At 50.4% G+C, this 12,373-nt stretch overlaps 1 protein-coding gene across 18 annotated transcripts in view; it reads left to right on the top strand.

The window, feature by feature from the left end:
• Window positions 1–12,373, top strand: part of ttn.2 (titin, tandem duplicate 2) — a 205,810-nt gene that overhangs the window by 167,187 nt on the left and 26,250 nt on the right. For all 18 annotated transcript variants that reach the window (XM_057851521.1, XM_057851523.1, XM_057851526.1 and 15 more), the window contains 15 exons: window positions 70–366; window positions 425–1,012; window positions 1,399–1,701; window positions 1,778–2,074; window positions 2,145–2,432; window positions 2,831–3,130; window positions 3,199–3,350; window positions 3,867–4,017; window positions 4,082–4,381; window positions 5,162–6,928; window positions 7,008–7,301; window positions 7,381–7,668; window positions 7,751–8,050; window positions 8,140–8,474; window positions 10,523–12,254. In XM_057851521.1, the coding sequence (XP_057707504.1) occupies window positions 70–366; window positions 425–1,012; window positions 1,399–1,701; window positions 1,778–2,074; window positions 2,145–2,432; window positions 2,831–3,130; window positions 3,199–3,350; window positions 3,867–4,017; window positions 4,082–4,381; window positions 5,162–6,928; window positions 7,008–7,301; window positions 7,381–7,668; window positions 7,751–8,050; window positions 8,140–8,474; window positions 10,523–12,254 (7,392 nt within the window). The remainder of the gene's footprint in view (window positions 1–69; window positions 367–424; window positions 1,013–1,398; window positions 1,702–1,777; window positions 2,075–2,144; window positions 2,433–2,830; window positions 3,131–3,198; window positions 3,351–3,866; window positions 4,018–4,081; window positions 4,382–5,161; window positions 6,929–7,007; window positions 7,302–7,380; window positions 7,669–7,750; window positions 8,051–8,139; window positions 8,475–10,522; window positions 12,255–12,373) is intronic.

Here is a 12,373-nt window from a genome sequence, read left to right as displayed (position 1 = left end):
GTAATGGACTTTACACGCATGCACATGCTTTAACCAAATGCTAATAACAGATTGCTTTTGGTTTTCCAGAAAAACCGAGCCCGCCCGCAAAGCTTTGTGCAACCGATGTGACCAAAGAGAGCGTCACTCTGGCCTGGGTTAAACCAGAACACAATGGAGGCAGCAGAATCACTGGCTATTTGGTGGAAGCGTTGGAGAAAGGCCAGGAGAAGTGGGCTAAGTGCAGTACTACAAAGTCCTTGCAGTATACCGTCTCCGGATTAAGGGAGAATACGGAGTACTTCTTCCGAGTCCGAGCCGAGAACCACGCCGGATTTAGCGACGTCAAAGAAATGCTCACCCCGGTCTTGGTCAAAGACCAGCATGGTAAGTCAGAGGAACATATTTGCATGGAGGAGGTTTCTCACTGCTTCTCTTGGCGTAGAATCTCCTGAGGTTGTGATGAAGGACTTCCCTCACAACACCGTGTACGTCAGAGCCGGCTCCACGCTGAAGTGCGAGATTCCTCTGACCGGCAGACCCCTGCCCAAGGTGTCCCTGTCCAAGGACGACGTGATGTTGAAGTCCACCATGCGGTTCAACTCTGAGGTCACGCCTGACAGCATCAAGATCACGCTGCGCGAGAGCATCGCCGGAGACTCGGGCCGTTACGATATCCTCGCCTCCAACTCCAGCGGCACCGCCAAGTCCTTTGTCAAAATCGTGGTGCTGGACAGGCCCGGCGTTCCGCTGGGACCGGTGGAATTGTTCGACGTCACAGAGGACAGCGTCAGCCTGAAGTGGCTCCCGCCCTCTTACGACGGCGGAAGCCCCATTACCAACTACATCGTCCAGAAAAGGGAGACCACCACGGCCAGCTGGATGGACGTCTCTTCCGCCGTGGCTCGCTGCACCATCAAGATCCAGAAGCTCACAACAGGCCTGGAGTATCAGTTCAGGATCAGGGCTGAGAACAGATACGGGATCAGTGAGCACCTGGATTCACCGGTGGTCTCCATGAGCCTCCCTTACAGTAAGTGGCCGCGTTCGTTGCCAGTCTTTCCTTTGAATAAGAACAAGAAGGCGCGGTTTCTGGGGAAATAGCTTTGAGTTCCTGTAGATTTTCGTTCACATTTTGGGGCATTTTTTTCAGTTTTTTGAAGTTTTGCCAATTTTCCCCATTTTTTCCCCTGCTGTTTTGTATATAGTTACACTTTCTTTGTTTTTATGTTTTTAATTGATTTTTTGAGATTTCTGGTGGTTTCAGAGTTTTCGCAAGGGTTTTTCTGACTTGATTGAAAGGGCATTTCTGGGTCACTTCCTCTTAATATCATGACATTTTTCACATTGGAAATGGGGACGTTTTGGGCAAAATTATAGAATACAATTGGAATTTTGACACATTTTGTCATCTGTCAGCATTGCCTGAAGCACCCTCGACACCCGAGATCACTGCCGTGACCAGGGAGAGCATCACCGTTGCCTGGAAGGAGCCCAAGTCGGACGGAGGCAGCCATGTCTTTGGATACCATCTCCAGATGAAAGACAAGAACAGCATCCTGTGGCAAAGAGTCAACAGGAGTGTGATCAGGGCCACGCACTTTAAGGTCACCAACATCCACGCAGGACTCATTTACGAGTTCAAAGTGGCGGCGGAGAACGCAGCTGGAGTCAGCGAATTCAGCAAGATTTCCGACGCGGTACTAGCGATCGACGCTTGCGGTAGGTTGCAATGACTAAAACGGGTTTCTCTAATCGTTTCGAGGTTGTCTTCTGAACGCCGAGCGTCTTATTGCAGAACCGCCCGTCAATCTACGCATCAGCGACATCACCAAAAATTCCATTAGCCTGGCCTGGCAGGTGCCCAACTTTGATGGGGGCTCCCAGATCACGGGTTACTTGGTGGAGAAAAGAGAAGGAGTCCATGGAAGATGGTCCAAGGCTAACCTCACCAACATCAAAGACACGCGCTACACCGTTACCGGCCTGACTCAGGATCAGACCTACGAGTTCCGAGTAATGGCCAAGAACGCAGTCGGATCGGTCAGCAATCCTTCCGCGACTGCCGGACCCGCCACGTGCGTCGACACCTTCGGTATGCAAAAGCACATTGGAATTGTCACGCTCTTGAATCAAAAGTTCTCACCAGACGCTCTCCTCATCAGGTGCGCCGGAGATCGAAATACCCGCCGAGTACCTGAATGAGGTGAAGCACAGGGCTGGCTCGGATGTAGAACTGACGTTTAACATTGTCGCCAAACCCGCTCCCTCCATCGAGTGGCTGAAAGACGGACGAGAACTCAAACCCAGTGCCCAACTCTCCTTTAAACACACCTTTGAGTCCACAAGTGTGTTCCTGAGGGACACCAACCGGCTTAACTCTGGTACCTATGAGGTCAGAGTGAAGAACTCCCTTGGATCAGCCTGTGCAGTTGTTAGATTGCTCATCCAAGGTACTTCAAATTATTTGAACTCGTTTCTTCAAAATAGTATTGCAAATCACAAGCAGAACTGATGATTGTGTCTAGCATTCTAGTGCCGCGTTAGCTAGCACATGTTGAAAAAACACTCACATGGCAACAAAATAATAGCGCGCATATGGATAGCATGCTAGCAGAAATCTGCAGCTCAATATGGGTGTTACATCATCTTGTGTTTGGAGATTTTTTAGTGGGCGGGGCCAAGGTAGCTGAGAAAGGAAGGCTAAATTTGATCAATATTCAGCCTCTTCTATCACTTTTTTGGATAGATTTGTCTCCAAAATATGCTCTGCTATCATTTTTAAGTAACCTGCTGTCGTATTTCATTGCACCGTTATAGGATAATCACATTACCATTTTGCTATTTACAGACAGGCCAGGGCCCCCTGATGGAGATATTCAGTTCAAGAAGGTGACTGCTGACAACATCACCATCATGTGGTCTCCTCCCGCTGACGAGGGCGGTGCCATGGTCACACACTACATCGTGGAAAAGAGGGAGACCAGCAGAGTCATGTGGTCCATTATCTCAGAGAAACTGGTCGACTGCATCGTCAATGTGCCCAGACTCATCAGCGGCAACGAGTACATCTTCAGAGTCCGAGGCGTCAACAAGTACGGAGTGGGAGACCCTCTGGAGTCTGAACCCATCATCGCCAAGAACGCTTTTGGTAGGAAATTCGAATGCGACGAGACAGTAATTGTCTGTCCTGGACTGACAGTCCCATCTCTTTGCCAGTTCCTCCCAGCGAGCCGTCCAAGCCTCAAGTCTCCATGATCACCAAGTCCACCATGACAGTAATTTGGGAGAGACCGGCTATGGACGGAGGCAGTGACATTGATGGTTACTACCTGGAAAAGAGGGAGAAGAAGAGTCTACAGTGGTTCAAGGTTGGTTCCGAGGACATGTCTCGAGTCACTGGTTACCGTTCCTTGGCTCCCGCTATCCATTCACCCAATGCCGATACTGTACTGATACTATTCTTTTAATACTAAATTATTGCGTGCTCGCTTGACTGCAAAGGCATTGCTATCGTGGCTTGGTCAGACACTGCTTAACTTGTCTGCTGCCATTGACGGCACTAGACATCCAAAACATTTCAAGTGGGAGGAATGAACTAACGTTCGTTTGCTCCCACCCTCCCACTTCAAATGGATTGGATGTCTACTAGTATCAAACTTACACAATTGCTTCTGCTTTGAATTGAAATATCTATCATCATCTAGCAACAGGAACGCCATTTTTTCACAGCAGCGCGCATGGATGGCCGTTGTCTCAGGAAGGCCGAAACGTAGAATTTGCATGGCACCGGCACGCTATTTCTTAGGACTCGCCGATACCGATGACGTCGTATTAGTGTGGTATCAGTACCGGCAACGCTAGTAACTTACCGCATGATCACGCAGGTGATAAAAGGCACGATCAGAGACACCAGGCAGAAGGTCACCGGACTCGTCGAGAACAACGAGTACCAATACCGAGTGTGTGGCGTCAACAAGGCCGGGGCGGGAAACTACTCCCAAGACTCTGACTTTTACAAGGCCTACGATCCCATCGGTATACTTTTGCACTCGGCGGAAGGCTAGCGGATGGTAGCTAACGGTCCGGTTTTTATCTCCAGATCTCCCCGGGGAGCCGTCCAAATTGCATGTGGTGGACTCCACAAAGACCTCCATTACTCTCGGCTGGGAGAAGCCGGTCTACGATGGCGGCAGCGATATCACACACTATTTCCTGGAGCAAATGAACTCAGAGGAGCGAGAGTGGACAACGGTCCATCCCAAAGTGAAGACCTGCGAGTATGTGGTGTCTCACCTCAAACCGGCAACCTACTACTTCTTCAGAGTTTCCGCTGTCAACAGCAAAGGCAAAGGAGAAGATATTAAGATGTACCAGCCGGTGCAAGCCAAGGATATTTTGGGTTTGTATTTTCACAAATATAAAAACCTTTCAAGCAGGGGTGTCAAAGTCATTTTTGGCCATGGCCGCATTGTAGTTAGGGTTTCCATGTCAAAAAAGGTCTAGCGCCGTCAATGGCACTGAAATAAAAGGATTCACAGTCAGTACTCTTAGTTTAAAGGAATAGGACGTCTCTTGTTGTCAATGCCAGGCAAAGAGGCACTTGTGGATCGCTTCCTGGGTGTATTCCCTATACATTTTGAACTATTTCCTGTTGCTTTTAGGGCATTTACAGGTTGCTTCCTGTTCATTGGTCCCTTCCTGTTTTTTTGGGGGGTACTAGTTTATCATTCTAGGGTATTTACGTGTCATTTTCGGCACATTTTGGGGCATCACGGAGTGACTTTCTACCATTTGGGATCATTTCTTGTTGATTTTGGGGCATTTTATTTGTTGTTTTTGATGCATTTTTGATTCCACTTCTTTGTTGACCCATTGGCTGCCATGAAGTCTAGAACCATCAATGGCAGGTAAACTATGGCGGCGTAAATGATTAGCAAAGTCATATATTTTCATAGTCGATAGGAACAAAGTCATTTTTAAGGGAAAAAACAATTTGACATGAATTTCCGTTCAGCAAAAATCATTATGTTGATGCACGGGATTGACTTTGGCGGACCACATAAAACAACTCAGCGGACGAGATCTGGCCCCAGGGCCACCACTTTGACACCCCTTCCTTAGAACATCTGGTCTGTCAATTCTAAAATGGCGGTGTGATTCCCCCCCTCCCCCTCAACAGAGGAAGCTGACGTGGACCTGGACGTCCCTATGGCAACGCACTACACCGCACGAGCGGGGCGCGATGTTGAGATGTTTGTCCCCCTGAAGGGACGTCCCACGCCAGGCGTGACCTGGCGCCGTGGCGATCGCAATGTGGCCGCTGACACCCGCTACACCATCACCAGCAGCGAGCGCGCCACCACCCTTCTGATCCCCAAGGTGACCCGGGACGACTGCGGCAAGTACCTGCTGGAGATCGAGAACGGCGTGGGGGAGCCCAAGCTCCTGACGGTTTCCCTTAAGGTTCTGGACAGTCCATCCACCTGCCAAAAATTGATGATTAAGAACGTGACCAGAGGCAAACTGACGCTGAGTTGGGAGGCTCCTCTCATCGACGGTGGTTCCCCCATCACCAAATACATTGTGGAGAAGAAGGGCTCCACCATGAAAGCCTACCAGATGATCACGGATGAGTGTGCCAACACGAGCTACAAGGTGTCCGGCCTGGAGGAGGACACGGCCTACTTCTTCCGCGTGTCCGCCGAAAACGAGTTTGGCGTGGGCGACGCCTGCGAGACTTCGGAACCGGTCAGAGCCACGGAGACCCCCGGTCCAGTTAAAGACTTGGTCGTACTAGACTCCACCAAGACCTCCGTCACCCTGCGGTGGAACAGACCCGACCACGATGGCGGAAGCCACATCTCCGAGTACGTGGTGGAAAAAAGAAACGAGAACAACGTCAGCTGGACCTTTGCAGCCGCTTGTAAACGCTGCACCTACGAGGTGACGGATCTGGAAGAGGACTCAGAGATGAACTTTAGAGTTTCTGCAAAGAACGAAAAGGGCATCAGCGACTTCTCCCAGATCGGCCCCATTACCGTGATGGACTTGGTGATTCCACCCGAGGCCTGTCTCGCCGATTACCCCAACGGAGAGCTGGCCGTTCGCGTTGGTCAGAACATCCACATCGAGCTGCCCTTCAAGGGAAAACCCAGGCCAAACATCAGTTGGCTGAAAGACAATTTGCCTCTTAAAGAAAATGAGAAGATCCGCTTCAGGACCACTGACAACAAGACGGCGGTGACAGTCAGAGGTGCTGAGAAGGTGCACGCAGGTCAGTACACCTTGGTGCTGGACAACAGAACCATAAAGAACTACTTTGACATCGAGGTGACAGTTTTGGGTCCTCCTTCCGTGCCCGTGGGTCCTGTCCGCTTTGATGAGATCAAAGCCCAGCACATCATTATCTCTTGGAACGAACCCAAAGAGGACGGCGGTGGCGAGATTACCTGCTACAGCGTGGAGAAGCGCGAGACTTCTCAGGCCAACTGGAAGATGGTCTGCTCCAGCGTGGTCAGAACCTCCTTCAAAATTCCCAATCTGGTCAAGGGAACCGCGTACCAGTTCAGAGTCCGTGCCGAGAACAAATACGGGGTTAGCGAACCTCTAAACTCCGGCGAAATTGTGGCGCAGCATCAGTACACGCCTCCGGGTGCTCCCGGGAAACCAGTGGCCTACAACGTCACCAGCGACGGGATGAGCATACGGTGGGAAGCTCCGGATTTCGACGGAGGTTCCCCCGTTCTCGGGTACCACGTTGAGAAAAAGGACCGAAATAGTCTCTTGTGGCAGAAGGTGAACTCCACCATCATCTCCAACAAAGAGTACAGAATTATTGGTCTCTTGGAAGGTTTGGAGTACTCTTTCAGAGTCTATGCAGAAAACAACGCGGGACTCAGTCCTGTTAGCGAGCAGAGCAAGCACGCGCTGGCCATCTCCCCTGTTGGTGAGTTCTCGGGACTCGAGTTCATAGTGTGTTTGTCGAAGCCACATTTTTGACCTGACACTTTGCACAACCTTTCTAGATCCGCCCAGCACCCCCGTCTGTATCGACGTGACCCGAGACTCCGTCACTTTGACATGGAATGTCCCCAAACGCGACGGAGGTAGCAAGATTGTGGCCTATAGCGTGGAAAGGCGCCAAGGCAGAGGGAAATGGTTGCGCTGCAACTTCACCGATATCGACGAGACCCAATTTACAGTCACCGGTTTGTCCGCCGGAGACCGCTTTGAATTTAGGGTGATCGCCCGGAATGCCGTGGGCACCGTCAGCCCCCCGTCCAACTCCTCTGGATATATCATGACCAAGGATGAGAGCAGTACGTATTCGACAGTCCGAACATTTTAAAGACCATTTTAAGATAAACGATCCTCACGATTCCGCTACGTTTTTTTCAGTCTCTCCTGAGATCGAATGGTCTCCAGACCAGGTGTTGACGTTGAGAGCCGGTGAGAACGTCAAGCTCAGCTGCAACATCACCGGTCGCCCAGTGCCGCAGGTCGTGTGGTACAAGGACGGAAAAGAGATCGACCCAAGAATCGCCACAGATGTGGAGCTCACGTCCGGAATTGGTACCAGCGGTCTGTTCGTCCGTGACGCTGACAGAAATCACCGAGGCATCTATACCGTGGAGGCTAAGAACAGTTCTGGCACCAAGAGAGCCGACGTCAACGTCAGAGTACAAGGTAACTTAGTGCTGACCGCAGTTCTCTCAAAGGACACTGTCTTCCGGTTTGTCCGTTTTTGAAGTAACCACCGTGTTTTCAGATACGCCTGGACCAGTGGAGGGTCCCATTCGTTTCACCGGCATCACGGCCGAAAAGTGCTCCGTGTGGTGGAACCCTCCGGAGAACGACGGTTGCGCTGCCATTACCCACTATGTGGTGGAGAAGAGGGAAACGTCTCGGCTCTCCTGGGCCTTGGTCACCTCCAAATGCGAAGCCTGCTCCTTTAGCGCCACCAACCTCATCAAGGGCAACGAGTACCAGTTCAGAATATCTGCAGTCAACAAGTTTGGGGTCGGCAAACCGCTGGACTCTCATCCCTTCGTCGCGCAGATGCAATTCAGTAATGATTGCGTCACAGATGTTTTTGGTCACTCACCCGTCGTTTTGTTTGTATCTAATCCCGACCCGATCTGTGTCCTCTTTACCTAGCTGTGCCCGAGGCCCCCGGCACCCCTGACTCCACCCACGTGACCGGCAACAGCGTCACCCTGTGCTGGACGCGGCCGAGGTCAGACGGCGGGAACGAAATCAAGCGTTACATCTTGGAGAGACGTGAGAAGAAGAGTCTGCGTTGGGTGAAGGTCTCCTCAAAGAGGCCCATCACAGAACTCAGGCACAGAGTTACCAACTTGACCGAAGGCAATGAGTACGAGTTCCGCGTTATGGCAGAGAACGGAGCCGGCGTCGGTCCAGCCAGCGGCACGTCCAGGCTCTTCAAATGCAGGGAGCCCACCAGCGCTCCTAGTGCCCCCACTGTCGTCAAGGTAGGTTGTCATGGAGACCTCCTAGACCAGACATGTACAAAGTCCGGCCCGGGGGCCAAATGCAGCCCTTGGTCAAATTTCATCCGGCCCCCAGCCTCTGTCATAAAATAAAGAACGTCTGGCCCACACACAGACTTAATAGATTGGTCAGCAGTAAAGTTGCACCGATACCGATACCAATTTTGGCAGGGGGCGCCGATCTGGCCCGAATTGGTCGTATCGGTATCGACGAGCACCAACATTTAGGGGCGCCGATACCATGTACTGGCATCATTTGAACGCAAATATACTGTCCTCCCCATGTGAGCTAACTTCCCAAATCATTACATCTGTATGTCTTTGTCTCAAAATTACCACACGAAATTTACGCCTTCGTCTTCAATATTACGGATGTGCACTACAACGCATATCCGCGATGTTACGCTGCTCATTTAACATGGTATTCAGAAACGATTAGCATGCGTAAGCTAACGCTTGCTGTTGTAACGCCGATGGGATCAGAAAGGTTAAGACCGTGGGAGACGTGGCAAATTAAGAGTGCCGTACTTCAAACTCGTCCTGTTTATGAAAGTCGATTGTAATATGCTGGTGTTGTGCAGTAATGAGCAGAAGTGACTTCTGTGGCCAAAAAACACTCAAGCGGCACAGCGCGCACACTAGATATCATCAAATAGCAATCTAGATGTCCTATGTTAGATCCCATGCCAACTCTCGCGCGCACACACTAGATATCATCAAATAGCAACCTAGCTGTACTACATTAGATCCCATGCCATTAGCTGCGTGAGCCCAGAGCGACGCGTAGTCCATAAACTACATTGATTAATTAGAAACCGCCATGACTGAATGGAAGTTAAGCAGGCCAAATCAACCCATATCAGTGACTATAGATAATGCTGCAAATACTGTTAATTCAGTACATGTTACAGATGGACTTGGACCACAAATAGGATGTTTAAATATAGCTGCAAAGAGAGCTGCAGCAATCAACAGTGTGACCCACTTTACAAACAGTAAAAATTGTTCTCAGCACTTATATGCAAAATTTTTCTTCAGATCAGTAAGAAGTAAGCACACTATGCACTAAAATGCTTGTTTATATGATGGCACTGTTATTTTTGCTTGTTAGCAAAAAAATAAAATAAATAATAATAATAGTTGTATTTTCTGTTTCAGAGCATTAAATGTATTGAATTGTATCGAAAATCGTACCGAACCGTGACTTAACTGTATTGTTGCATCCGTTTTACGCACACAGAGTGGTATCGGAATGGTATCGGTATCAGCCGATACTGCACAGCCAGGTATCGGTATCGGGCCCAAAAAATGGTATCGGTGCAACACTAGTCAGCAGTACTGCTACAAGCATATGAAGTAACTTACACACTAAATGTACCCACTAAAAGGCAGCAGTACTCTAAGCAACATTACCCCGTGTGACCCTTTACTTCCAATTTTCTAAAATAGCGACAATCAACAAAAGAAAGTCCAGGATAGGTGGAAATTGGACTATTTCTTCACTAAAATACGCAACAACTGTGTCTGCCTCATTTGCAGAGACAGTCGCTGTTCAATGTGAGGCGATATTACCAAACAAGACACGCTGACATGTACGACAAGATTATAGGGAAGATACGCAGCGAGAAATTGCAGCAACTTTAAGCTAGTTTAATTTCACAGCAGCAGTATTTTGCAAGAGCCCGAGAGTCGAGAGAGAACGCCACAAAGGCTAGTTGCAAGATCGTTGAAATTACTGATTAAAAAAAAATAATAAAGCAAATGTGACACACAGAATGGCTTGCTAAAATTTGCTTAAATATATCGTCCTACGTAAAGGACGTCAGCGAAGGTCGGCCCCCCACATTTTTACCGCACCAAATCTGGCCCCCTTTGCAAAAAGTTTGGACACCCCTGTCCTAGACCAAAGGTGTGCTTCGCGGACGATGTTTATTAGATTATGTGTACAATATATTTTTGGCCATGTCCAATCCATGAACGGAGGAAAGTGACGAGATCTGGTCCACTAACGCTCGGTTTGTTTCCGTCAGGTTATCGACTCCACCAAATCGTCCGTCACCCTGGAATGGACCAAGCCGGTCTTCGACGGTGGTTTACCAATCATCGGCTACAATATTGATATGTGCAAAGCTAGTCTTGAAGAGTGGCATCGTGTCAACAGCCAGATTTGCATCCACACGCGCTACACAGTTACTGGCCTGGTTCCCGGCGAGCTCTACAAGTTCAGGGTCAGCGCCGTGAACGGGTCTGGAGAAGGCGAATCCTCGGTCACTCCCAACGCTGTGCAGGCTCTAGATAGGCTGACATCTCCCGAGTTCGACACCGATGCTGACTTCAAGCAGACATACACTGTGAAAAATGGCGGCGCCGTCTCCCTTCGGGCGGCCTTCCGAGGCAAACCCACTCCTCTGGCCACCTGGTCCAGAGTAGATGGCGAACTGCCAGCGATGGCCGATATCACCACCACGGATAATCACTCCACTCTGAGCTTAGAGGGATGCACCCGCTACGAGGCCGGCAAGTACACGCTGTCCTTGGAAAACAACAGCGGACGCAAGTCCATTACGTTTACCGTCAAAGTGCTGGACACACCTGGACCTCCGGGTGCCTTCGCCTTCAAAGATGTGACGCGTGGAGCATTGACCTTGATGTGGGACGCGCCGAGTAATGACGGCGGATCGCGAATCCAGTATTATATGGTGGACAAACGCGAGGCCAGTCGCCTATCGTGGCAAGAGGTCAGCGCCAAGTGTTCTCGCCAGATGATCAGGGTCACCGGTCTGGCAGCGGGCGTGTCTTACCTCTTTAGAGTCATCGCTGTTAACCAGTATGGCCAGGGGGAGCCTCACGAGATGAAGGACCCCGTGGTGGCGACGGAAGAACCCGCTCCGCCTAAGAGAGTAGACGTTGTGGACACAAGCAGTTCCACGGCCTCGTTGGTGTGGCTGAAGCCCGAGCACGATGGCGGAAGCCACATCAGAGGCTACATCGTGGAGTTCAGAGCCGAGGACAAACAGTCCTGGTCTGTGGCCGGGGAGACCAAGTCCCTGAAGATGCTGGTCGAGGGTCTGCTAGAGAACACAGAGTATGAATTCCGAGTAAAGGCCAAGAACGACGCCGGCGTGAGTGAGCCACAGGCCACCTTGACCTCAGTGCTCATCAGAGAGCCTCGTGTCGAACCCACCGCCGACCTCAGCGGCATCACCAACCAGCTCATCACCTGCAAGACCTCCAACACCTTCACCGTCGACATACCCATTAGTGGTAGGCCGGCGCCGAGGGTCAGCTGGAAGCTGGAAGAGATGAAACTGAAGGAGACGGACAGAGTGTCCATTAAGACGACAGCCGAGAGAACCACTTTGGTGGTGAAGGAAAGCAAGAGGAGCGACAGCGGCAAATACTACTTGACTCTGGAGAACGCTGCAGGAGTCAAAACCTTCACCGTAACCGTGATGGTGGTCGGAAGACCGAGCCCTCCCACGGGCCCCTTGGCCGTTTCCGGGGTATCCTCCGAGTCCTGCTCGTTGTCCTGGTCCGAGCCATCTGATGATGGCGGCGCCGAAATCAGCAACTACATTGTTGAGAAGCGTGAGTCCGGCTCGGCCTCTTGGCAAGTGGTGAACTCCAGCGTGAAGAGAACCACCATCAAGGTCACTCATCTGACCAAATATATGGAGTACACCTTCAGAGTGTGCGCCGAAAACAAGTTCGGAGTCAGCAAGTCCATCGAGTCCGCCCCTGTGATCATTGAACATCCTTTTGGTACGCTTTCCCATATTGTGCATCACAAAAAAAACACTAAAATTTTCAAAACCGTGAGAAACTGCAGAAAACATAAAAACCAGGGAAAAAAATGGCTTTATAAAAAGATCATGAAAAAT

This window comes from Corythoichthys intestinalis, chromosome 12 (genome assembly GCF_030265065.1).
Source record: "Corythoichthys intestinalis isolate RoL2023-P3 chromosome 12, ASM3026506v1, whole genome shotgun sequence".
Classification (NCBI taxonomy): Eukaryota; Metazoa; Chordata; class Actinopteri; order Syngnathiformes; family Syngnathidae; genus Corythoichthys; species Corythoichthys intestinalis.
This window is presented reverse-complemented; position numbering and strand designations above follow the sequence as displayed.